Source organism: Brachyhypopomus gauderio, chromosome 4 (assembly GCF_052324685.1).
Source record: "Brachyhypopomus gauderio isolate BG-103 chromosome 4, BGAUD_0.2, whole genome shotgun sequence".
Classification (NCBI taxonomy): domain Eukaryota; kingdom Metazoa; phylum Chordata; class Actinopteri; order Gymnotiformes; family Hypopomidae; genus Brachyhypopomus; species Brachyhypopomus gauderio.
Window position 1 is genome coordinate 6500631 of NC_135214.1, and position 24724 is coordinate 6525354.

General features: G+C 45.8%; 1 protein-coding gene across 9 annotated transcripts; it reads right to left on the reverse strand.

Annotated features, from left to right (window-relative positions):
* Positions 1–7844: 7844 nt before the first annotated feature.
* zmym2 (zinc finger, MYM-type 2) lies at positions 7845–24526 on the reverse strand. Of its 9 annotated transcripts, none has more exons than XM_077001827.1 (24): positions 23899–23915; positions 20589–20688; positions 19258–20113; positions 18090–18387; positions 17818–17980; positions 17323–17535; positions 16941–17088; positions 16160–16275; positions 15499–15618; positions 15252–15402; positions 14982–15154; positions 14548–14713; positions 14346–14380; positions 14088–14229; positions 13689–13816; positions 12861–13023; positions 12442–12597; positions 11726–11841; positions 11300–11510; positions 10884–11035; positions 10273–10387; positions 9780–10022; positions 9384–9519; positions 7845–9126 (listed from the first exon to the last, which is right to left on the reverse strand). In XM_077001827.1, the coding sequence occupies exons 3-24, from the start codon at positions 20096–20098 to the stop codon at positions 8940–8942; spliced, it is 4173 nt and encodes a 1390-aa protein (XP_076857942.1). In that variant the 5' UTR covers positions 20099–20113; positions 20589–20688; positions 23899–23915; the 3' UTR covers positions 7845–8939. The 9 variants fall into 9 exon arrangements, with proteins under 9 accessions (XP_076857942.1, XP_076857940.1, XP_076857941.1 ...); XM_077001825.1 differs by lacking the exon at positions 23899–23915 and adding an exon at positions 23077–23129; XM_077001826.1 differs by lacking the exon at positions 23899–23915 and adding an exon at positions 22120–23042.
* Positions 24527–24724: the final 198 nt, after the last annotated feature.

Here is a 24724-nt window from a genome sequence, read left to right on the forward strand (position 1 = left end):
GAAAGCACACACAGATATTTATAGCCTTTAATCACCTAGCTAATTCACCCAGGCCCCTGAATACCTCAGTCTCCTGCTGTTGACATCAGTAGAGGCAGTTTGTGAATTCAACACACTTTTTTGTGCTAACCTAAGGTATATGGACAGCCTCTGGCCAGTTTACGGTCATAGTAAGTCATCTTACTCTGAATAATGCAGTCAAAGCCATTCTCAATGACATGGCTAATGTTTAAAAAATATTTTAATCATATTTAATCAAATTTATTTCAGAGTGCGGAAACAAAGATCAAAACAGACTGATCTGTCTCTCAAATACATGTTGCAATCATTTGATTAAGGCCAGTCTTTGAAGAACACCCATATATTCCCTCTTTAGTAAAAGACCACGAATACCTTTATGCTCTTATTGGGGGACATTACCTGAGACATTACCTATGAGATGAATGACATGAGAGGTTGTTATGCTCCACAGTGCCACCCGGAGGTTTGGTGGACAGTATTCCATTAAGTCACTGTACAATTTCTGGAAAAATTGTGTTGATAAAGCTACAGAACCTGCTCAGTTCTCTTGGACTTACAAAGAAATAATGTCCAGTTTTATGCTCTGTTTTGATAGTTGGTATTCTGTTGCAGGTTGTGTCTGTGCTATTTGTTTGAGTGTGCAACACAGCTCTCCCCTCCAGCTGTATCTGCCCAAACAGGGACCAGTTATATTGGGCTGGCAAGAAACAGCATTACTGTTGGCCAGTTGACAGGAACACATACAATGTGGCATTATGTATAGGTGAAGAGAAAATATCTCTATTTCTAGTGTTAGAGCTTATACTAATGTTTGTGAGTTTTACCATACACTAGCCAGACTTCAGTTCTTACAAGTCCAGACAATACATATACGCACAAAAGAAGTTTCTAAAAAAGATTACTAATTGCTTTTTAATTTTAAAATTTGACATTAATTTATTTTGAAAAATGAAACTATCCCTATGCAACTATCCCTACGCCTGCCCCTCCCTCCACCACCTCCCTCCTGCATTATAATTAAACAGTGACACGAGTTCATTCTGAAGGGATTCATCAGACATCAGGGAGGATAAGCGCCCCCTACAGTCCAGCCGGGCCTCTCCTGTGTCCCAGACAACCCTGCTGAGGGCAGCTCTTCCTTTATACGGCCTGAAAGGCATGGGGATTGGGACTTGACCAAAAGAATCCCTCAAAAACAAAAAACAACAACAAAAAACTAAACCAAAATATCTTTGTGTCTGTCTGTGTGTGTAGTCAGGGTCATTTTACAGTTCAGTCTATGGGAAACGTTATTGGAGTCTGTCCAACTTCACCAGGTAACGGAGAAAGAAGGAAGCTGCCTCTTCTACAGAAAGTTCTGGTATTTCTTTATCAGTGATACAGTCAGACTGTCATCCCTTCAATGGACATACATGTACCACAGGTAGTGAGGTTCTTTGGTCCACCTGTGTGAGACAGGTGCGATCAGATCTTAAGTGTATGAACGCCAGCCGGACAATCTCCCTCCTTCCCCCCTCCAGGGCTGTCAGGTGTACTGTTTGAGTAGACATAATATAGACAAGAACACAAACATTCACATTATCAGAATCAGGTGTTCCAATCACTTTCATGGCCACAGGTGTATGAAATTAAGCACCTAAGCATGCAGACTGTTTTTATACGTTTTTATAAACATTTATGAAAGAATGGGTCGCTCTCATGAGCTCAGTGAATTCCAGCGTGGAACTGGGATAAGATGTCACCTGTGCAACAAATCCAGTCGTGAAACTTCCTTGCTCCTGAATATTTCACAGTAAATAGCCTCTCCATCTGGTAATCTGATGGACGACTCTGGATTTGACGTTGCCAGGAGAACGGTACTTGTCTGACTGGATTATGCAAAGTGTAAATTTTGGTGAAGGGGGGGATTATAGAGTGGGGTTGTTTTTCAGGAGCTGGGCTTGCCCCTTAGTTCAGAGTGAAAGGAACTCTAAATGCTTCAGCATACCAAGACATTTTGGACAATTTCATGCTCCCAACTTTGTGGGAACAGTTTGGAGCTGGCCCCTTCCTCTTCCAACATGACTGTGGACTAGTGCACAAAGCAAGGTCCATATGGCATGGATGGCAGAGTCTGGTGTGGATGAATTTGACTGGCCTGCACCTCAACCAGACCTCAATCCCATAGAAAACCGTTGGGATGAATTAGAGTGGGGACTGAGAGCCAGGCCTTCTCATCCAACAGTATGTGACTTCACAAATGCACTTCTGGAAGAATGGTCAAAAATCCCCATAAACACACTCCTAAACCTTGTGGACTGCCTTCCCAGAAGAGTTGAAGTTGTTCTAGCTGCAAAGGGTGGACCAACGTCATATTGAACCCTCTGAATTAGGAATGGGAATGTCACTTAAGCTGATACAAGAGTCAAGGAGCGAATACTTTTTGCAATATAGTGTATATATGGTGCTGCTTGAAGGTTTCTGAATCACCCAAACATGGTCATTGTTTTCTTTTTTTAAAAATCCTATGAAATGAACATTAAATCTCAATTTGTAAAGCAGATTCCAAGTGTCAACAAAAGTAATCTCACTCTCAAAATTTTTTAAATATTCCAAGTGCAGAAGTATGTGAACTCTCTTAGTAGCTTGTGGCACCTCCTTTTGCAGCCATTACATAAACCAAACATCTCCTCTCACGTCTCCTTTTTTGGGATTTTTGCCTTCAACTCCTTGCAAAACTCAGTTGAGAGAGCTTGGAGAAACATTTGGCATGTACAACCTGCTTCCGATCTTGCCGCATTTCTGTAGACTTGAGGTCCAGACTTTGACTTGGCCAATACAGGGCGCAAAGATTCCTTCTGTTAAGCCATGCCTTGGTAGTTTTGCTGGGTCATTTTGTTGCATAATCCACAGGCATGAAAATGGGTCAGGGGTTAAAAAGGTGAGAAGACCGGGGGGCGGGGCATGTGACGTCATGGGGATACGGCGACGGGGCGTTGACATGTGGGGGGGGCGTTGACATGTGACGTCATGGGTATACGGCGACCTTGGGGGGGTGCCTGCTGGTGTACGGGGATACAGCGACAGGTGATGCCAAATATTACGGAGCCCGTAAGGTGACATCATGTAAAAAATATAATAACGCGTGGCCACGACTTACTAAGGCGTGCGAACGAGATAATTAACGCGTGCGAACAAGATAATTAAGTATTACTTTATATAAAGCCAGATTTACCTTCCTTGGGCAGTCAGTTCGCGAACATCCCTGGGATCTGCTTTGCTGTGAAAAAATAAACTTTGTTGCCGCGTGTGAAAGGCGACATTAGTATCTCGTTCCCACGCGTTAATAAGTCGTGGCCACGCGTTATTAATTTGTTTACATGATGTCACCTTACGGGCTCCGTAAAATATAGTAAAATCCATTAAAACATTTTTTTGACTGTCATGTCAATGGATTCAATGTATGGAGCCAGATCCGTAAACGCGATAAGCTGCTTTCGCCATTCCAGATGGCTCAGTCAAAACCATTACGTCTTAATGAACCAATAAATACATCAGCGGCGAAAATTAGTGTAAAAATACCAGGGTTCACGTGTTTTTATTTTCTAACATGGGCTAAAGCACAGGGTAGACTCAAATGACAAGAGTTTACAACTTCATCTTCAACCTTTTCAGCCCTGGCGCGAATGTCCTCACCCGTCCCTATAGATTCACCAGTTACAACTACAGACACACTAGAAAAAAAAATCTTGATTCTTATTTTATGTCACCGTTAACTACACGGGGTTGACGTGAACTTAATAGGCCTATCTATCTACCTATTTATCACAAGAGCTTGTGGCTAGATCTGACAGTGTTCAACGCTGTAGCGAACAGCAGCAGGCCCGTAGCCAGGGGGGATCGAAGGGTTCGTTCGACCCCCCCCCCCCCCCTCCCCCCCCGCCCCCGCACCCTCCCTCCGTACACACATGCCCCTCAAGATAGGTAGGCTGTTCAATGAATGAATTGTTAATCTCCGGTGAATATACAGACAAACAAATAAGGACAGCAACAACAAACTCACAACAAACTTATAACAGTGTTGCCAACTCTCACGCAATGAGCGTGAGACACGCGCATTTGACCGTTTTCGCACGCTCTCACGCCATACATCCGATTTCTCACGCTGAAAAAATCTAGTTTATTTATCTTCGATCTACATCTATAATTCGGGTTTCCATCCAAACCTTTCGAAAAAATAATGCGCAATTTCCAAGTTTCGGCAGAAAAAAATGTGAATTAAGCCTTGTTTCCATTCATTACAGTTATGCGAATAAACTTTAGATCACGTGAGAGGACGCCAAACAATAGTGGTTTTACGTCCATCTGGCAGTTACGCATTTTTGCACGTTGAGGTTGTGAAACATTTTTTTCTTTTTCTTTTCTTTACATGGGGAAGTTAAATTCAATTTTTGCTCTCTCCAGAACTGTTTTTGTATGCATTTGCCATCTTTACATAGCGATCATGTACAGAACCACTTGACTTGAGGCATGATACGTCATCGTTTATGCGAAAAACCCTTTTCCATCCAGTTTTTCCGAATTTTGGCGATGCGATAGTCTAACTTTTCCACCTCCTCCTAGCGTAAACATCTTTTTGCGATATTTGGGGCTTTTTTCGAATTTTGGTCTTTTTCCATCCAGCTTTTTTCATGCGCATTTTCAAAATGCGCAAAAACTCGGTGGATGGAAAACCCACTGAGTTACTAGTTCGCTCTGGCGCCAACCACTGGCGATCGATCGCTATAGGCGCAGCATAGAGGAAACATATAAGACATAACCCCCCCCCCCCCCACTCCACTTTTGGGGGAAAAAGATCCCCCCCCATCACAATGCTGGCTACGGGCCTGAGCAGTAACTTTGTTTTACCGCAAAATATGAAAACGATTGAAACCATTAATAACCCAATTAAATCCACTGGGAAATGTACGATCTGGTAAATGTACGATCTTCTGCCTTGTCCCCGGTGTAGCACTAGGTCCTGCTTCTCGTCCCGCTTAGCAGTAAATGAATAACATGAATGAAGAACGTTCGTATGATTGAAACGCTATTTGGCCTCTATGATGGTTCGGGGCGGAAACTGCTCGCCACTGGGTCATTGAAATTGCCGATTTCAGAAGTGCTCTGTTTGCTTATTACGTCAATATGATAATTAATACATATAATCTCCCGACCCCCCCCCCAACAAAAAACTCATCGGATCTACACGATTCACGTAGGTCACCCTTTTCAACTTCAAAACGGCGAATTTCGCCGAAAGGTGACAGATTTTCATGCCTGAATCCATCTCTGTCCCAGCTTCAACTCCCTGACTGATGGTAGGAGATTCTGGTCAAGAATTTCTTGATAGACCTGGGAATTGTTGGTTCCCTGGATTTATCCTGGTCGTAGACAGAGGAGCAGGCCCAGACCCTCACATTTCCACAATCAAGCTTCACTGTTGAAAGGAGGTTCTTCTCTTTAGCTGCAGTGTTGGCCAAATAGTTAAAATTTGGACTCATCTGTCCAGAGAATTGACTTGCAGAAAACCTCTGGATTATCCATGTGCTCTTTGGTGAAATTTAAATGGCAACTTTGTACTTTCCTGAGAGTAGAGGCTTCCTTCTAGCAACTCTCCCATGAATGCCATGTCTATAGATTTTTAGCCTGATTGTAGACACATGTACATTTATCCCAGATGATGCAACTCTCTGGGGCTGATGTGTGGGTTGACCTTTACCTGAATTATTTTTCTGATATTTTTTTATGGCAAACCACTTTTGGGCAGAGTTGCGGTGATGCATTTGTAAATGATTTAGTGTACAGCTAGGACATTTAGGGCATGCCTAGGGGGCTGCGGTACCCTAGACCAGGGCCATGGAAGCAGTTGGGGTTAAGTGTCTTGCTCAAGGGAACATCAGTCATGGCCCCACAACCCTCCGGTCACAAGACCAGTTCTGTAAACACCAGACCATGAGTACCATGACTGATTTGTCTTACAGTGGATGAATGGAGCTGGAGTCTTTTGGAGATTGACTTGTGGCTTTCCTCAGACTGATGGGCTGTCACCACCTTGTTCCTGCCGTCCTCGGACGTCTTCTTTCCTCTCGGAATGGTTGACGTGTTTCACCTGAGTCTTTTACATATTAGACTTTACCAGTGCAGCTGTTTCTTTTACTTTTGCATGTGCTATAATTCCAGGTTTCATGTAAATGTTGGCAACTCAAACATTTCCCTCAAAACAAGTAGAACCGTACACAAAAAACTAGTGATAAAATAAGAGAATGATAAAACAGAAAAAAATCTAAACTACTTAAGTTCACAAACTTTTAAGCAGCACCCCACACACACACACGTTCTCTAAGATCTGTAATGGTCGGCAAAGATAACATGGTGTTGATGTTTACTCTGAAAGTGAGAAGATTTACCCCAGTGGATGAGATGGAGAGTGCTATCTATCTGAACCATTTTCTCTGCACTAGGTGGTGTTGCCCTTCAGAAACACCATGACTGCAGACAGCTGGTCAGATGCAGTGATGCAGTGTTTCTCATGGCAACAAACGGAAATGTTGAGTCAGCAGTGGAACTGGAGCTCCAGTGAGGAAGCGTTTCCATGGCAAGACGAAGGCAGAAATGAGGGCAGCTCCTGAACCCATCTGGAAGGAAAGCCGTTGATACAGTAGACCTGAGTAGCCCTGAGGAAGAGCGCCACCATGTGGGGTTTGTTAGTCACAGACATTCAGCAGACATTAACTGTAAACCATTTGCAACAAACTACCAAACACACCACAAATTATTTGTGTGATCGCTGGTCCTGCCAGTGGTGAAATGTATAAAACAATTTGTAAAAAAAATGTGGTTCATCTAGTAAATCAATATGCCCTCAACTTAAAGCACAGACTCCCTACATATTTCCAGACTATGTTGCACATTGCATTGCTGTGCTCCTATTGGTGAGGTGTAGTGCATATCCACTCTACACCACAACTACACTCGAGTCCCTCAAACACCATAGTCTGTGTGATGGTGAATGTGGGCTTGGACAGACATGCAGTTAATAACCAGGTGTTTTTAATGTTACGTGTTAGACACTCATGGTTAATGACTGGGTTTTTTACTGGTTAATTTAATCTTGATAGGCTGGTGACCCAGCCTGGTCTGCTATTGGTCTTTATAGACAAAACGGAAGAGAACACGAATACAAACATTTGTAAAATTTCCTTACATTTCTACATGGTATTCAGCACTTTTTACCTGATAGCTTTTCATTAGCATTCAAGCATTCATTTTTGGTATTTATATACACTAGTATTCAATTACTAACAGGATGATTTAAAAATTAGTTTTTTACACCTCTGTATGAATTGTGGCTATTCTAACCACCGCGGCAGACCCACGGTAACTATGGGAATACAGCCGTAAATTGATTGGAGATTAAAAAGTCTCAAAAGTGACTCCAAAATGGCACATCAAGATCACGTACATCTCCTGGACGTATACTGCCTCTCTTCCACACACTTCAGCCGTTTGCTAATAAATATTCCAACCAACACACTGACTAACATCACCCAATTAAATGATGATAATCCTACATTAATGCCACATTCATGCTTCATGAGACCTGTTTGAAGAAGGAAGCTCCAACTCCCACAGGTTCTTGGGTTGGTGATGGTTCCAACGTCCTGAGATTTTCCATAAAATACGATTATGACCCCAAGACCTCTGGACTGAAGGAGGAACACACAAGACACTTCTGATCCAAAGGACTCCCGTGTCAAACACTGGCACAGAAATCAGGGAAGCCCTGAAAGGTGGTCTTTACACGATGAAGAAAAATTCGCTTTTAATTCAATGGTACAAAAAGACATAAATAAAATTTCCAATAAAGAGACCAACGGAAACAATTTCCAGAATTTAAATAAAAATACTCCTACCTTGCATAATCTCAGAATAATTTTCAATTAACAAAAGTCTAACCGTCATTTGCAGCCACAAAAAAAAAAAAGAAAAAAAAAAAAAGAAATGCAATCTGTTCGTGTCTTGCAAAGGTCCAGGACACCTTTACCAAGCTCAGCCCTTAACAACAGGGCTGTGGCGAGCAGACACGCCACTTCACCAAATGCTCACGTGTACTTAATATGGAATAAAGAAGCATCCAAATGTGAATAAGGCGGGAGGGAAAAATCTGATCACAGGGAGGGATAAAAACAAACCTGATTGCTGAATGGAAATGGATCCAACTAGAAAGTTTAACAAAAAACCTGCCCTTTCTCCAACAGCTCAACTCCAAAACTAGCAGAGGGAGAGACTCACAGATATGTGATCCACGCTGAAGGTTTTACTGTTGTTGGTGGTGAGAGAAACGGCGCACTCATGCTCACTCACACACACACACACACACACACACACACACACACACACACCTGTCATAAAAAGGACCAACATCACAAACTGCAATAAATAAATATTTATCTTAAGAAGGCATTGTTGAGTTCGCTTCAAGGGTGTTTGTCCTTTCTGTTTATTTATAGTCTTTCAGCGTGTTTTTTTCTTTTAGACGCACACACTTTATCTTTCGCTAACCCACTACTTTCAGAAATATGTACAGAGCACAGCAGCCCAATCTGGGCTCATAAGTAATGCTACATCACATACACTCGAGTTCCTAAGAAATGGAGGAACAAAGGGAACCCAGACAAACGAGGGATCAGGAGAAGCAGCAGCTCTCTGGGGACCTTCTCACCACACGCACCTCCTCTTCCTGGGGCTTCACTGGTACAGAAGTCGGTGGACACTCGGTCGTGAACCTCTCGTATTCTGACAGCGTCCTCTTTGCCCGTGGCCGTACTGGGACAGGAGCTTTAAAGGGACAGTGATATTATATAAATGGCGCTATGGTGTAGTCCTCAGTCCATCTGCTCCTACACTCCCTCCTCCTCCCTGGAACTCTCTCTGTAGATATCCTTCACGAGGAGGACCTGAGTGAGAACACTCTCCAGGACGCGCTTCTCTAGAGGAGTCGAGCTGAACCACAGCGCCCCTTCTGTGTCGGAGGAGAGCTCCGACTTCACGTAGAAAAAATCCGTCCTCTGCCTCACCGACTCTGGACTGAAGGAGGGAAAGAGGATTAAAGTCGTCACTCGCTGGCACTCCAGTTTCAGCACAAAGAAACTAATCATCATTCGTTTGTCATTATTCACAGCTCACGTTCAAGCTCTTTACTACAGGTGTGCTGCGTCACTGGCATTACAAGCAGTGGGAATTAGTCTTTCCAAACTAATGTTTCTCCCTCAAGCTTTGCCCGTGACCCGGACATGGTGTTCGGGACCTGTTGCAGGACGGCAGGAGGTTTGGGACACACTCACCACTTGGACAGGTACAGCTCATACAGACGGCACTCCTGCTTCCTGACAGGACAGTGGGTGGAGCCTCTCGAACTGTCGTCCAGCTCAAAGTTCGAGTCCCCGCCCTCTTTACGCCGCCTCTTGCTTCCTGTTGGTTCTGTTTACACGGTGGGACAGACACAAGTCACGTCTTAATAGTCTTAACAGCCCGCTCAATCTGCTCCAATCCCCTACAGCAAATGAAAGCTATGTAGCCTTCACTAGTTGATTTTATGTTGCATAACAAGCACTGGCCATTGGCCAAATGATCAGGGTTTATGAAGCAATGTGTCTCCCCTGTTAACTCACCAAAGAGATTAAAGATAGCTAAGCCAACGATAATCATAAAAAAAAAATCTTGCCAACACTGATCAGTACCGTGCTGGTCCTGTGAGATGGAGGGGACACGTATGCAGACGGTGGTGTCGTGGCTGTGGGGTTTGGACGTGCTGGGCCGGTACACGTTGGCGAAAGAGAGACGTAGGTGCTGCTCCACGGTGCGGAGGCCAAAGTATTTGGTGTTGAGATAGACGAGGGAGCGGAGGAGAACGGAGGCGGAGTGATCGCCCAGCTGTCTGCTGCTCCACAGACACGACTCCTCCACCCGTCCCCACAGAGAACCTACACACACACACACACACACACACACACACACACACACACACACACACACACCGGCAATGCTACACTCTGATCATGCCAGACATTATCATACCTCAGAATGTGCTACAATTAATTACACAAAGAGAAAAATGTCCTCATATTTGGATTGACTCGACATCTTTTGTTCAGGATGTGAACAGCAATGGATATAATCACAGGACACTTCAACTGAATAACACCCAAGATGGCGGCCAGCCAGAGTATTTACCATCGGGAAGAACGCTGGGTTGCCAGTCTTTGAGGACCCTGTTGAGCTCTTCTCCAAACAATCGATAACAGGGGTCGTTGAAGAGGTCATCTGGTCTTCCTTTGTCCTGTAAATACTTCAAACAAACCATAAAACATTAGTAGATGAAAAAAAGTTGCCATATTGAGAAAATGACTTTTGAATTTCGAACTTTACGAATTATTTGAATAGCTCAGTCCACAATTCTCATCTTCCAATGGTCAAAAGGTTTAAAAATATGGAAAAACTGTGAACTCTGGATGGTGGCGAAGGCCGTGGAGGAGGGCACATGTACACAGGAGACAAGGACGATCTAATGACACTGGAACATTAAAGGCACAACAGCCCGGGACTAAAATGTGAAAGGGAGGTGGCTGGTGTTCCCCAGGTCTGTCCTGAGCGACTGCGCTGATGTAATAACATTATGTCCTTTCTCAATCCACCCCAAGGTCATCCTCCTCCACCTGTGCCCTGGCGTGGCCTTCACAGCCAGGTGGGGGCTGAAGGAGTTCCCAGCGCAATGCTAGTTTCCACACCCCCACCCCCCAGTGTGTCCTGTGTAGGGACAGCTTGTCCCGTGCAGTCAGGCGAACCTTCTGAATGCTGAGGCAGAGGTAGAGGATGCTGTCTGGGCCGTAGCGTTCACCACTGGGCCGGCGCACCTGCTGTACGAACCAGCACAGTGCCCGATTCAGCTCCGCTGAGCTGAGCGAGAGGAGACCACCTTTCAACCGAGCTGGAGTCACTACGCACACACGCACACACACACAATCAGAATGCCCTCTATATAGTGGAACAAAACTATTTTTTTGAAGAATCAAAACCTATGTTTTGACTACAGGGCAGGTTTAATATCTAAATAAAGATGTACATGTCCTCATAACTTCAAGTGGTCAACAACACCTGATTCAGGATGTGAACAGCAGTTAAAGTTATAATCACTGGACCCTTGGATCACATGCAGCCCAGACGACGACCTCTCTGAAGAGCAGCCGGCCAATCAGCTCACCTTGTCTGAGCAGCTCCTCCCCCTTGGTGTCAGTGTCCGGCTGCGTGGGTGACATCACAGCCTTAGTGTCCGTGTCCGGCTGCGTGGGTGACGTCATGGCCCACCTCCTCCAGGCGTTGAGGCCGTACCTGGTGTCCAGGGGGAAGGAGGCATCTGCACACGAGGACAGACACGGAGACGTCTCCTCCTCCACCGCCCGCCTTTTGTTGCCCTAAGCAACAGGCAAAACAAACAAACAGCTATTAGCACTACAGGTTAATGTAGCTTACAGCTCAACTCGCTTTAGCTTCACTCGTTTTACGTCCTCATACGGAATCTCAGCAATCACTGCACATCAGCATGTGAACAGCATGGGTTTTATAATCAGCGGACATCGTCTACGAGGGCTGTGTGTGGAGTTGGGGGGTGGTGGGGGGTGAGGCGTACCCTCCTCCTCCGGGTGACGGGCCTAGGCGCCTCCTCCCTCTCGTCAGCCAGGACGGGGGGCAGCGTGAAGCCCATCTCTGCATCCAGCCCCTCCAAGACGGGCACGGGCTCCGAGGCTGAGGACACACGCCACAACACCAGAGGCTCAGACTCAGCACAGCCTCACTCTGTGTGTGTGTGTGTTTTCCAAAAGCTCAAGAAGACTGCAGGGAGTAACTGCAATGTTTCCAGAGATTTTTACTACCAAACACACACACACAGACACTTTAACATCTTCTGACTGAGATTACAGCTGGAAATAACCAAAGCATTTCAATCCAAGTTTCTATCGAAGTTCTGCAGTTATCTATACAATGCAAACCATCCAAGGGACCAAAGATAACACGTCCGACACCTGGACAGGAAGGAGAAGACAGACAGGAACAGGAACAGGAACAGGAACACACACACACACACACACACACACACACACACACACACACACACACACACACACACACACACACACACACACAGGAGAGAAAGAGAGAGAGAGACTGTTCCAAAACAGAATGGACAGAGAAAGACAACTCAGCAGCCAGACAAATTACTGCATCGTCACCATAACTTTCAATATTACAAACGACATTACGGGCCTGACGGAACACGATTAGGCCGACCAGGGACGGCCCCGGAGAGCACTCCGCCCCTGAAGGATTCGCAGGGCACTGCAATACCTAGAGGAAGGTCGATCTCCAGATCCAGCTCTGGTTCGTATTTATCCTCTTCCTCATCCTCTTCTTCTTCCTCCTCGCCCTCATCTTCCTCTGAGCCACTCTCACTCTTCACCCTCTTCCTTTTCACAGCTCCACTACTGGTTTCACATTTCATATCTGACAGATGAAAGGATTACACAGCGAGATGTAATTCTAGGAGCTGGCCAGGAGGTGGTGCCCCCTCCACAAAAAATAAGTAAATTGGTCCTATACAGAATTTATTCATAACAGTTGTGACTTTTAATATACATTTCTATTCTGGAAGAGTGTAAATATTATTAACACGATCATAAACATAAAGACTACCAAAATAATTAGCCAAATACCGATACAACAGCATGTGACAACAACATAAACAATACACATCATGAGCTTTTCACCTGAGCAGTCCGGTTTCTTGTCGTCTTCCGCAATCATTTCCGCCATGGCGAGCAGGTCGGCCTCCAGGGGGTCTGTCGGGATCTTGGCCTTGAGCTCGTCGATGGTCTTCACAATCTGCTCAGCACTCTGCAGCGTAGTGGGTAGGAACACCGGCACGGGCACCTGGGACGAGCAGGAGACACGTCAGTCACGTCACGCCCGGGATGACCAGGGGTCACGTCACGCCCGGGATGACCAGGGGTCACGTCACGCCCGGGATGACCAGGGGTCACGTCACGCCCGGGATGACCAGGGGTCACCTCACGCCCGGGATGACCAGGGGTCACGTCGGTCACGTCACCTCCGCCACTAGAGCATGATGCACATACACAAATGACAGCAAATATTCAGTGTGTGAGGGAAAGCAAATGACCACAGAGAAGCATCCCCACTAGGGCTGGAGACCACTGCAGCTATGCGGTCATTGGCGAGAACGCTGGACAGAGACTTTAGTTCAGTACAATGGCTTACGAAAACACACACAAACTATGTGCTGTGAAAATGGTTTAAAAGACATGTTTAATATTTGCCAATAAAGTAGCTAATTGCAGCATGGAATAAACAGTCTTTTGTGGTTACCTAGCAACAAATGGTCAGCAGAAAGGTACTGGCATTGACGAACCTCCATGCTGACATCACACAGGAGATGTGTACAGGGCTTCTCAACCAATCACAACATGCTCAGAACTACATGTCCTGTGAGTCACTACGTTTCTTATCATTCAATGACAATTCACCGGCACTCACTGGAGGCAGTGATAGAGTGGCTGTGAGAGGGAACCTCTTACCGGTACAGGTATTGCGATAGGTGTGGGTGTGGCCTGAGCGTAAAGGTTCATGGGTACTGGGACATAAACAGGAACTGGAATTGGAACAGGGACAAGTTCCTTTACCAAGCCCTCCAAACCGTCCTCTTCTGTCAAGACAAAAGACAGAGCCAGGGGTTAGTCATAGCCCAAACGCAGAGCCCGGGGTTAGTCTTAGCCCAAACGCAGAGCCCGGGGTTAGTCTTAGCCCAAACGCAGAGCCCGGGGTTAGTCTTAGCCCAAACGCAGAGCCCGGGGTTAGTCTTAGCCCAAACGCAGAGCCCGGGGTTAGTCTTAGCCCAAACGCAGAGCCCGTTAGTCGTAAGCAGTGACCAGTTCCCTAACTGCAGGCTCAGACGTGGCCTGGCACCGAGACTGTACCTGTCTGTAGAGGTTTGCTCTGCATGTGTGGTTTACAGTAGGTGGCCTTGGTCATGGTGAGGGGCTTGCAGAGGACGGCCTTGTTCTTCACGTCCTTAAGAACCCCTCCTCCAGCGTACGACACAGGTCCCTGATTAATCAGCTGGGGGGGGGGGGGGGGTGTTTGGGTGTCAGGAATTGCATTTCTACCTTTTTCCATAATCCACAAATAACAAACAATAAACAAACAGAACACACTGCACTGCTACCAACACTCACCGTAAGCTTAGACGTGTGGGTTTGCCCTGCAAATCCTATTGGATAAAATCAACAACAAAAACCACCAATCACAACTTAATATTCCAACAGTAGAAGGGGGCAATTCTGAGGATTTCGTTAGCATGTGTGTCTTACCTAACAAGCTGTTCTCATCATCATTTGTGTCTTACCTAACGAGCCGTTATCATCATTCGTGTCTTACCTAACAAGGTGTTCTCCGGTCCTTTTTGGGTTGCCATGTTGGGCTGGTTTTGTTGGCAGTAGAAGCGAAGGAGACACTGCTGGTCACAGAAGTGCTTCATCTCAGCACGCCACTGCACCGACTCCGTCAGGTTCCCCTGCAGCTTACAGCAGTCACATCGCGCCGCCTAGTGGACAAGCAGGGGAAACGCACGCATAAACTTCAGGCCACCAACCATCCTGCAAAAGACTTGAAACAAGGCATGAAACACGGGCGCTCTGTCCTCATAATACAAGAAGTATCAGCACCACAGCTCTGAATGTGAACAGCAGTTAGGTTCTAATCATTGGACAGCTATGAAACAACCAACGCCCTGAAGACCACCGTAAAGCGGACATTTGTGTCTGCTGGACACGATCACCAGCTACAGCGGGGAGAGCAGACGTCCTTCAGACCTTGTAGTACCAGTCGTGAAACTTCTTGGCACAGGTGTCGCTGCAGAAGTCTCGGCTGACCCCGTCCATCTGCTTGGTGATGGACTTCTTGCACATCTGCGTGCAGTGGTTGCAGGTGACGCACTTCAGGCCCAGGCGTCGTGCAAAGTCTTGTTTGAACAACAGCTTACAGCCTGCAGGAACAAAGGAGAGAACGGGGTTGACTCCAACCCCACAGCTCCCCCAACTAAACCACACCGGCGTGTGCTGTATAGTCGTTGGAGAAGATACCTTCACTGCAGAAGGGTCGTTTCACCCCGGAGAACTTGACGGTCTCATGCAGGGTCTTTTCCTCCTGGCAGTACTCACAGAAGGTGACAATACAGTGCAGCTTCTTGTAGTCCTCACAACACGTTTTACTGCAGAACTGGTACACTTTGTCCTGAACAACAAGCAAGCCCATCAGGAACCAGTGCTACACAAACGTACGAGAGGCGTTTAATGGCTAAAGTTGGTGAGGGGTGTTGGGAGCCCTCACCTCCCACTCCAGGGTCTCCGGCTTCAGGCTGAAGGAACCCCGGCAGTACGAGCACTTCAGCTGCACGCTGGCTGCCGGAGAGGGGAGCTGGCCGTTGGGCGACGTCTGCGTGGCGGCGCTCTGTGAAAAAAACACCAGCAACACGCACGGTGGGACATTCAAACCAGCACGCACGGTGGGACATTCAAACCAGCACGCACGGTGGGACATTCAAACCAGCACGCACGGTGGGACATTCAAACCAGCACGCACGGTGGGACATTCAAACCAGCACGCACGGTGGGACATTCAAACCAGCACGCACGGTGGGACATTCAAACCAGCACGCACGGTGGACATTCAAACCAGCACGCACGGTGGACATTCAAACCAGCACGCACGGTGGACATTCAAACCAGCACGCACGGTGGACATTCAAACCAGCACGCATGGTGGACATTCAAACCAGCACGCATGGTGGACATTCAAAGTGGCAGGTCTCTCTGATGTCAGCTGGAACTTCAGTGATGTTCTGCTTGGGTGTAAATGTGGCTATAAAGGTTCTTACATTTGTGATGGCATAAACCCCCCCTAGCGGTCATTCCTCTTACAGCATGCAAGTATGTGGATGTAAAGGTCTATTCTCAGCACACGCATGCAGGGGTGTTTGTGGGGCATGTACCTGGAACTTTGTCACACACTGAGAGCTGCAGAAGTTTAAGACTTTGCCTTCAGGCAGGGTGGTCTGATACTGAGGTAAAGCGTTTCTCTTACAGAAATGACACGAAGGCTCAGGAACTACAAAACAGAGGGTGGCAGTCATTCCCAGCTACACAGGACCCAACACACTTCAGATGAAACATGATTGGCTCAGACACCGTTATGGACAATGAGTTTAGTACTAAATGAAAACTGCTTGCTCTGTACCCATGGTTACCAGTGTCTGTGGATTTCATGGCACTGTATAGCAGAGAACTCTACATAATTCTAGTATAAATGACTAATTACACTATAATCAGAAGATGTAAAGTAATTAATACACTTTAAAAACAAGGCCTAGCAGCAATTGCTTAATGTGTATTGGACCACATTAATTTCAGGTGTTTCTTTAAATGTTCAGGAACGTGTGGCCACACAGATAATTGTAGTTTAAATACATTAGTCATGAAAACTCAAATGAGACCAATGTGTTATTCAGGAGAATGTTGCATCATATAAAAATGAAGAGAGCCTGAATTCCTGAACACTGCTTAATTGTATTAGGAAGCTCTACTCGCACGCACATCTTCACGTTAGCAGAAAACGTGAAAGTGCTCTAAAGCCTTTGACTGATTTAAAGGAGCCTAGTGCTCTCCCTTTATCAGGCAAGGGTTCATCTACATCTCCAAGTGTCCTAGAAAGTCTCAACAGGCACATTTATACTTTAAAATACCCATTTTAATAAACTAAGCAGCAGTACTCACTCTGTACAACAGATGCGATTTTGGTTTTAGTCAAACAGCCCGTAGAACAGTACGGCTCCATGGTGCCACTAGGTCCGATGCCTTGGGTGACTTCAAACGACCTGCACATCGTCTTACATCCAGTACACTGGGTCATTTTCCCATTAGCCTTAGGGAGAAAACACAAACAAAACCAAAAAAAAACCATTCTGTTAAGCAACTCGGGACGCCAAACTTGAAACTTCACACACAGAAATTTATAAAAACATCCCCGTATGCCTTCTAGAAGATGCCATTTTGAATATTTGGGAATCAAAATGTGTGGAGGAAACTAGTCTTCGAGGGAACGGTACGGGAGGAGACCTCTGCCAGCCAGCAGCCGTGTCCCGGGAGGCTGGCCTACCTGCTTGTAGTCCCTGGTGCAGTTCTGACTGCAGAAGCGCTTCTGCTGCCCATCGATGAGTAAGAAGTGGTTAGCCGTGGCTCGGCTGGGCAGGTAGTTGCCGCACTGTTCACAGCAGTTCATGATGAGGCCGTTGGCCATACGGTAACGGTTAAAGCAGGCGTCGCTGCAGATCTTGTGGGTGACGTTCTTGAAGCTCACCTCATGCCGAATCTGAAGGAGACGCACGCACCCCCCACCCACCCCACCACAAGAAGCTGTTCATACACGTCGTAACAACGTGAAAGATGCCATTTCACTTCACCCAAGTACAAGGTGCAGGACTCCCCCGTGACACGGCAACATCGCAAACAGCAGCAGGTCGTGGCCACACACAATTTACTGGGGATGTAAAACACCACTGGCCTGGTAAACTGTGGCCTGGGAGATGTGTACCGAGAACTAGAATACTATTTTATTGGAAAAACAAAGCAAAACTTCAGGGACAAATCTGACCTCTGTGAGCTTTCCACAGACAGTGCACTTGGTTTTGAGAACATTCTTCGGAGGATTCTGTCTGTTTTCGTACGCAGCCAAACAGCCAGTGCTGCAGAACTCTTGGAAAGATTCGCTCGTGTCCACCTGAGCCACGATCGTCCCTTTCATACTCGTAATGTCCCTGGGTCGAAGAAAAAAAAAAAAGCACAACCGCCTCGTTCACACACGTTCATTACGGCAACCGTTTAGGCGAATGACACAAGCGCAACGTCACACACTCGGAATCTTACTTCTTGCACATGGTGCAACTCTTTTTGGGCGTGGGCTTGTGGGAGAAGGCGGAGAGGCAGGTGGTGGAGCAGAACAGGTGGGAGGAGCCTTTGCGCTGATAGGCCGTCTGTCCTTTCTTTAAGGGCTTCTTGCAGTTGGCGCAGGTGACCTTCATGGTGCGTGGCTGGGGCGGCGTCTGCTGCGACCCCGAGGACGACTGGCCCGGCGGTTTGGGGAGAGAGGCCGCAGGAGAGGGCGAGTCCACACCCGGCTGCTTCTGGTTGCGAGGGAAAGACGCTGACTGCGAGATCCAGGAGTCTAAGAGGAAACGAATCTCATTTCAGCTTGACTGAAAGTTTCTGGGGTTTCTAAAAAAGATACAAAGTCGAATGTTTTTCTGGAATGCTGCTGAAGGAGAGAAATAGACCGAATTATTCAATTAGCATTTTAGCACAAACTAATCTACATGACGTCGTCCATTAAAATGCACGATGAAACTTCGAATGTACCCCAAATATCCAGACAATTGACTTAAAATGAAGGGATCACTGCAACAGAAGAGTGTAAGACTGAAGTGTGGTTAGCTAAAGCCCATCAATGATCATTTCAAATAAGTGACATCCAGAACCCTTCCAAAATTCAGTCTGTCCACCCACTCGCTCCAGTGACTGGCTGAGGTCAGTCCTCACAAGACTTACATTATTGTAGATACCAGTTTTAAAAGATAAGAATATTTGGAGTAAAATATTCATATTTCCCTTTGGCCATATGATGAACCTCATTGTGATAAATATATTATTTATGAACATTATCAGCTCAAGTAAAATTGGTTCAGCTACTAATAACATAGAAGGAAACAGGGGGGAAAATGTCTTATGTCACAAAAATGCTTTTATACATGGGTGCCTTCACCTGTATAGCCGCCCTAAACATGACTTGAATCCGAATACAACATCAACAAGTATTCTGATTTATTCAACCACCCACCAAACTAAAACAAAAGATATCCTACAGCAGCCATAAAGGCACTGGCTTTACTAGAGAACGGAAAACAAAATTCATGAATCAAAACGCCCTCGATCAGAGATGAAGGGAGGAAAGTGTCCTCCTGTTGCGTGCGTGTGGCACATGAAGTGCCTTAAAAAACCACGCCTGCATTATCGGGTCTCTGGTGTGCGCCTGCATTACCGGGTCTCTGGTGTGCGCCCGTCTCGCCGTTCTGCACGGGCTGCGTGGCGGACGTGGCACGTCCTGGGTTGAACGTGGGCGAGGGTCTGCTGGCAGGTCCTTGGTTCTGCTGGGCGTCTGGGTTCAGGCTGAACGCACTGCTGATCTGCAGACCGTTTTCCGTGGCCTCCTCCTCCTCCTCTCCCAGGCTGGAGGCCGTGACCCCGTCCGCCTTCAGCGAGGTCACGCTCGTGATCTTGAGGTTCATGCCCTCTTGGTCATGTGCTTCTATCGAAGACGACAAGGCGACCTCAGACGAACACGTGCCTCCTAGCGTGGTGACGCTGGCGATTTTGATTTCCGAGTCAGGCTCCGTGCTGCTCAAAGCGCTCCCATCCGGACCAGGAACCAGCGAGGAGGAGGAGGGGGAGGAAGACGCTCTCTGCTCAGAATCTTCCTCATCGTCTATCACGATGGGCTCGCTCTGGCTTTTGGGTGCCGTGGTTACGGTTGCCGCCGCAGCTGTGGAGGAGGGTGGAGCAGACATCTTGGAGGACGGTGCCGCGCTAGCCGACTCCACACAGTCTGTGGTTTTGGCAGCAGCGAGTGCCTTGACAGGTGCTGCGGTGTCGGAGGGGGCTGGTGCCGGAGCGCCCCCCTGAGAGGACACTGGAGGCCCCTCCACTAGCACAACATCATCATCGTTATCCTCCAGAGCTTTGGGCAGGTCTGTTGTCATGGCACCAGTTCTACCTTGATACTGCCCATCTGAGGACAGATCTGTGGAGGGCGTGGTTTCCATAGACCCCTCCTCCCTTACGGCCTCCTCCACATCTAACCTTTGTTCCAAGTCTCCATCCATCTCTGAGGTAACCACCTGTCGGCACAAACACAACGGCTGGGAAGGACTGGAAAAGCTAGTGATGTGACATGAAACGATTTAGGTTTGCCAAGTATGAACGAACGAATAAACGAATGAACCAACGAACAAATAAACGAACAAATAAATCAACGAATGTATTGTTCAGCCATTAGGAAAACTATTACATTAAAATGAATATAAACATTTTATAAAATGAATAAAATGATGTGGATTATGAAAGGAACTTAGGCTCTCAGTTAACCACATGTTCTTTTGCACCCAATACTGAAATTTTGGATAATACAACCTACATATTACAGCCAGTAGTTCAGAGCTACAGGGTCCATTTAAAATACTAGTTTCTTGATAAACTGCTCGTTCATATTCTGGTTCCATGACTGCAGCTTTTACAAACACTCACTGATGTTAAACATCACTGCAGTAGCACAACAGCAAAGAGGCATCTTGGTTACATGGCATGTATGGTTACCGTGGTAATCTGAGCATCCAGGGACAATCCTTCTGAAGGCAGCAACAGAGCAACAGCAAATCGTGTGCATTATATGTACTAGAGACAGAAGACGGGCACACTACCAACAGAAAAGGCAAAAAATCTAAATTAGTATTTCGTTAATGTGTCGCTAAATTAGTATTCGTTAATGTGTTTCTGGTTGGGCCCCATACAGGACTGTCCAAACACAATGCAGTAATTTAGCCTAAGTGAATTTCCTAATCTGTGAGAAAAAAACCCATACACTAGAATACATTACAATGGCTTCAAAGAGCTTCCATGGACATTTGGAGAGAAGACTGCAGTTGGAACACACAGTGTAATATACCAATACATTATAACTGTGATCGCTTATTACTGATCGATATTAATTTGTTGCATAGACATGAAGTTCCTGAGCCCATCCTACACCCAGAGACTGGACAGTGTGCTCAAAGCACCCATTAAAACAATTTTACTAAAGACCTCATTTACCTATTTGCATACAAATGTCTTTCGATGTATCGACATATCAACGGCCAATAAATATCACGGTAAGGATTAACAAACGATATTGCGCGGACCTAGTAAACCGAGCACGCCAAGGCCCGACGGCCCCACGACTAAGACGTGCTGTATGCTGGTGTACGTACCCACTGCACCGATATCCAATTAAATGCACACGTGTACACCTACAGAGATTCATTGAAACCTAAAGAGATTCATTGAAACATCTGTACTGTGGTTTGTGCGCCAAGGTTTCTAGAGCCAAGAATCACATGATTATCAAATCGGTCAAAACGTTTTAGGCTCTCCAGGACATAAATGATCATATGAATAATAATGCACGGTGATCTCGGAGCCCAGTTCCTAACTTCAACACAATTGTTTAAAATGTATTCGTTTGGCTACATTTTGGTGCATCGGAAGCGACGACTGCTTTTGGAAGCATCGTCGCAGAGCAAACGGCTGTGCATGTGCTTATACACTTAAATATCTGCAGTGACTGGACCTGCACACATGTTCTGGTTGGAGAAGAGATGAGCACTGGCACTCGTAGCAGGGTACCAGCACACTCATGCAGACGATATAACGGATGCGCCATGCGCTCGCAGGCTTGATGCATGTGCTAATGGAGGTGAGTGAGAGGCAACAGAACAAGTCTGACAATAACCATGATCGCCTTGATTTCACACGGCCAGTAAAGTCTAGACTAGATGATCTTCGTTACGAATCCCCTGAAGTTGTGCCATGTGCTTGCATTGGGGTCACTCGTGATGAACTGGGCGAATTTGACCAAATATTACAGTTTTGGGGGGTAAAGAAGGTCTGTCGAATTAAAAACCCCTGGACTGTGCCCTTGACTGTGCAATCGAATTAAACTTGCTTCGTTTCTGGATGGACCAGAAGCTCCTAATTCTGTCAAATCAACCGCACGACGACGTCCACACGCTCAGCTTCATTTAAAACGCTTCCATTTTTATTCCCAAAACTTGAGAGCTAGCGGTAGAAAAAATAAAAAAAAACTTACTTCGCACAGCAAGCAGAGACATAGACCCACAATCTAGGAAAGTGCACGGAATGAGAAGCACTGCGCAAACTGAAGGTGTTTGAGTGCAGCTGTGGCCAGCCCCGGCCTCCCTTTGCGCATGCAGCCACTGGATTAGCGTCGAACTAGAGGGAGGACAGCCTAGACTGCGCCATTGTTATTAGCTACAGGACAAAAAATGTCGCAAGTTATTTACGAATAATCGTCGCACCGTAATTGTTACCAAGTACACAAATCAACATGAAACACACTACGAATGATCACTCAAATATTCTTAAACTATTAAAAAAATTATAAACTGTTGTGGGAATGAGAGCTCGTTAGTAGCTTACTAATCAATGTTGCAAAACAATAACAATGACTTTACTGCAATAATGCGTTTTAAATGACTTCGAGATGAGTTATTATTGGTATTACACTTGAGTGAACATTTAATTCGGAAGTTACCCCAGAGCTTTTACCCCGGGCGATCAAAAGCACATACACGTGGCTACCTGAAGGGGGCGCTGTGCTGTTCAGAGCATCAACTAATAACGCCTAGATATATAAAATACGAAACGGCCAAAGCCTTCTGAGAAATACTGAGCCGAGCAAGCCTGGGAACACGCACAACAATCAGCTCCAAAAAGAAAATAAGGATTAATAACGAAATGGCAATTTGCCCCACCAGTCAGTGGGCAGCACTGCCTCACGTCCGCCATTAGAGAGCGAGCGAAACAATACGCGAGAGCACAGGCAATAGAGCCCTGCCACGGCGGAGAGGGGGAGAAAATCTCAGGCGGGGTAAAATTGCCTGCCTCTCCCCTGGTTAAATTACACTTAAGAACAACGCGGGTGAGCCAAATTATTTCTTTAGGACGAGGTACAGAGTAGAGACAGTTGTGAAAACTTTGGCCAATTAAACGCAGCAAAGCATCAAAACGCCAGTGAAATTCTTACCGGAGTAGAGCTGGATACGATATAGCGCCAGTTTTGTGCCTTGACATAAATTCAGAAGCGCATGCGCGAAAACGTACAGACGTTCCCGGCGCGTGGGAGGAGGATACTGGCAAACGAGGTCTTTGCCACTCGTTGTCGCGCATGCGCGTAGTCTCTCGCGATCAACTTTAAAATTGAAATCCCGACCGGGACGAATGTGTAACTCGTCGAATAAACCAGCGGTTTGCTAGAAAGGGTTTAATTTGTCCAGTGATCAACCACAGGTCTAATTTCAATTTTGAACTTACAGCTTTAGTTTTTATTTATTTAAGGAAACAGTTCTACACAATATAAGGACTGAAGGCCTAACTCGTTAAAGTATATTATTTTAAAAATGATTTTAATTGTCCTTTCTCATATTTAAAAAAATATATGGTGACAAAATAAATATACACAAGTTACTTTAGATCTATATGTTTCTATTCACCAACAGACATATTTTACTATATTTCAGTGCCGTTTGCCCTGCATTTGCTCAGAAAATGCTCTAATGTATCAATTTGATACGCCATGCTACACCCGGACTATGTGCATCTGGACTAAGATATACACATATCTTACAAACTACCTGACTCGGGTAAACTGGATCTACTGAACAGCCTAACCTTAAGTGAGGGGTCTACGTGCACGTGCTTGAACCGGTTACACTGCAGATAGGCACCAGAATATGTCGATTATAATATAGGCTACATCTGAGGTAGAAAAGGAGTTAAAGTAAATTAATTCAGCTGGCTTTCTAGTTGGCATCATCATTACGCATCACTTGTTATTACACATACTCACCTTATCGTGTTTCCAAACGGATTGGATAGGGGGTTCCTCGAGTAGACAAAGATCTAACGTTCAACAGGCAGTTTCATTCCAAATTAAATAATCGCAAAATTCGACTTGAATTGAGTTCACTAATAACGAGGCGCCCTCTTATAAGACACTGTTTGCACTCACCACGGTGCCTTTGCCGTCTTGTTAATAAAAAATATTAAGAAGCCTATTAGTCCTTTGGGATCATTTTGAAGCGCTACATTGTATTTCTCGCTCTCTACATTCCATTCACTTACCATGCGATATATTGTTTAAAGGCTCTGGTTATATAGTGAAATAATATATACTTATTTCATAATTATACCGCAGCAAGTTTAACATAGTATTAATAATATGTTAAATACATGGCAATCGCTAACATGTCTATCAAGATCATTATAACAACGCCATGCTGTGGAGCTTTTATTTTGAAGTGTAGCTCATTCATGGGGTGTGTTCTTGAGGTTTTGCTGCATGGAATTGATGGGTCTTTCGCGGCCTCTCATATATATATATAGTCTCATATACACTATAACAATTTCTTTTGAAAGGTTTCGGTAAGATCCAAGAGTCTTACCTTGTTATTTGTGTTCATAGTAATTTTCAGAAAAGGGTTAGCAGAAATATTTTGAAGGTCGCGCGTTGTTTCCTTAAACTTGTTTTAAAAGCAATTTGGTCGCCCCGAAGTTCCTTTCATTTGCCAGGCGGCCACGTGTAACACAAAGCAACACCAGAAGAATGCTACAAATATTAGAAATCACTTAAGACTTTGGGGAAAAGGTTGCATCTCAGTACAAGATAATTAGGC